At 64.7% G+C, this 2782-nt stretch overlaps 1 protein-coding gene across 1 annotated transcript; it reads right to left on the bottom strand.

Annotated features, from left to right (window-relative positions):
* Positions 1-455: 455 nt before the first annotated feature.
* On the bottom strand, positions 456-1475 carry TREX2 (three prime repair exonuclease 2). The gene has a single exon (XM_059385728.1). It carries the CDS (start codon positions 1473-1475, stop codon positions 765-767), a length of 711 nt encoding a protein of 236 aa, XP_059241711.1. The 3' UTR covers positions 456-764.
* Positions 1476-2782: the final 1307 nt, after the last annotated feature.

Raw genomic sequence — 2782 nt, 5'->3', positions numbered from 1 at the left:
TGCCCAGGATCCACAAGGGGCAACAACTGGAGCTGGGCTGTGCGCCTAGGCAGGCACGGGGCTCTGCGGGCACAGCACCCTGGGCTCCCTGGAGGCACTCCTTCGGTTCCGTCCCCAGCTCAGATTTGGGGCCAAGGCAGATGATCCTAAGGCCCCCCACCACCAATTTCCTGAGCCTTGGGGGTGACAATGCAGGGAGTGGGTGAGGAGCGAGGCAACAGCAGACCAGAAGGGGAGGAGGCCCGTGGTGGGGGACCCCCAGCCCTGCCCGTCAGCTCCCTGGACCAGCCTTTGAGCAAGGGATCCTCACCCGCACACCCACCCACGAGGCGCACCGCCAAGCATAGGTCACAAGGGGGCGGCTGGCGGGGGGTGGGGGGGGGGCTCTGCTCTGGCCTGGCTCCCCACCTGCCCCCTCTGCGCAGGGCATAGAGGGGCAACGGGAAACTCGCTGGTGAGTGGTTGTTGATGTTTATTGAGACCAGGTGAAGGGCGGGAGCCTGCAGCAGCAAACCACTAGAGCACAGTCCGGGGGGCCGGGAGAAAGCTCTTGGGCCACAGGGCTACACAGGCCAGGGCCAGGAGCAGGCCCTGCACACACCCAGGGCTAGCAGGCTAAGAGGACAGGGAGAGACAACAGGGCACTGGTCCGGGGCTAGCTCCAGGCCCCAAAGCCCAACGGAACAGTCAGAGCCGGTGCCACCCACGGTGCTGGGAGTGGGCCTCATCCCCGCTGGGAGGTGGCCTCGCCAAGCCCCTGGCACTCAGGCTTCAAGGCTTGGGCCATCGGGTGGCACATACATGGGCTCGATGTGGGCCCAGCTTCGGGCCTGCTCGTCGGCCCAGCCAAGCAGCTCGGCAGCCCGGTGCAGGAAGACCAGGAGCAGCGTGTGGACATCGCCCTCAGCCGAGTGGGCTGCGCTGGGCTCCGCCTGGAAGTAGCGGCGGAAGAGGCTGCCCAGGCTGTAACCCTTGCAGCCCTGGGCCCTGGTGCCATGGCTGTGGGCGCGGTCCAGGCTCCGCAGCGCGGGCAGTGTGTCCAGGCAGACGGTGTCCTCGGGCAGGCGGGCGCCCAGGCGCCGCAGCTCTGTGCACAGCAGCGGGAAGTCGTAATCAAAGCCGTTGTGGGCCACGAGGCAGACGGGGCCCTCCTGGCGGCTCAGGAAGGCCTGCAGCGTCCGCACCACGGCGGCGTCGAAGCCGGCCTTCCGGCACCGCGCCAGGCTGGCACTGCTCAGGCCAGTGATCTCACTGGCCTTGGCCGTGAAAGGGCGCTCCGGGCTCATGCACAGCGTGAGCTTGTCCAGGACCCGGGGCAGCACAGGGGCACCAGCCTCATCTCGGTCTGGGTTCTCCAGGGAGGAGCGGTGCACTGCAAACAGGGATATCTCGGCCACCTCAGGATTGACACTGGGGAGCCCGGTGGCTTCCAGATCCAGGAAGACGAAAGTCTCTGCCCGGGGCGGCTCGGACATGGCGATGTGCTCACGGGGACAGCAAAACCTAAAGCTGCCAGGGTAAGAGGCACAAAACCTGAGGGTCAGAGTGATGGGGCTGCCTGGGCCCAGCCACACACAGCTGATTCTGGGGCCAATGTTCCAAGTCCCTTTGTCCAGGATGAGGCCTCCCAGGGCCTTGGCACACTCCTCATTCTGTGTCCCAGTCCCTCCCTGGCCACTGTCACTACTACCAACTAGTAAACAGCAAAAGGTAGGGCCGGTCTGCGCAGATCCCAGCCTGGAGGCCTCTGCCACCTGCCTCCAGGTACCTGAGAGACCAAGTGCACCAGGCCCATGTCACTAGGGACCCAGGGAGGGGCCAGCCCGGGATGGTATCTTCACTGAGACACCTTGGCTGGGAGCCTACAGTCCTAGGGTCATTTGTCGGGAAACAGGCAGCCAAGCCTCCTTGGTTTGGACTCCTCTGGCCTCCCTGGCACACCAGGTGCCTTCCCCAACTGGGCCACCTGCCTCTGGGCTCCCGGCAGCTGTCCTCACCAACCCTGCTGCGATGGCTTACCTGGGGCGGGTGTTGGCCGGCTTCCTGGGCTGCTGGGCACCTGTCTCCACACAGGCTGCTCCAGGCGGCCTTTAATCAGTGGCCATGGCCCGCCCCCAGCCGCCTGTTGGGCAACGAGGAGGCCTAAGGCCGCAGGACCTGTGCAGCAGGCTCACCGCCCCCTCGCTCACTCACAGGCTGCTAGACACACGCCCTGTGTTTACAAATTGGAAAGCAGATTCCTGGGCCACACGCAGCCTCCCCACAAGCTGGGCCATGGGCTGGAGGAACGTGTCATCACAGGCTCAAGGAGGAAGCACAAGCCACCCGGCCTGGCCTCCAAGTCTGACCGGGGCCAGGACTTAGCAGCTGACTGGGGCGACTCCCAGCAAGGTGGCAAGTCCCTTTCTCCAGAGCAGAGCTCTACCAGTGTCACAGGGACCAGGCTGGCCCTCATGAGGCTAAAGAGAGCTCGGGAGTGGGCAAGAGGTGTGTGCATGTGCCGTGCTTAGCCAAGAAAGGGAAAGGCGCCCTCGGGATGGGACCTGGGTGTCACCCCAGTGACCTTGAACACTTTCCATGCTGCCTGGCTCCCACAGGCTCTCACAGGCTCGCCTGCCAGCAGGAAGGGGAGATGGTATCTGTTTCACGGGCACAATGACCCATAATATCGAAGAGGCCTTTAGCTGAGGCTGCCAGGAAGGAGGAAGAGGTGAGGCCTCACCTGGCAAGCCACGTGGGCTCCTGCTGAGCCAATCCTGCCCCACCAAATGACGAAGGATGA

This window comes from Mustela nigripes, chromosome X (genome assembly GCF_022355385.1).
Source record: "Mustela nigripes isolate SB6536 chromosome X, MUSNIG.SB6536, whole genome shotgun sequence".
In the NCBI taxonomy this organism is placed as follows: Eukaryota; Metazoa; Chordata; class Mammalia; order Carnivora; family Mustelidae; genus Mustela; species Mustela nigripes.
The sequence above is the reverse complement of the archived record's forward strand: the minus strand, read 5'-3'. Positions and strand labels throughout refer to the sequence as shown.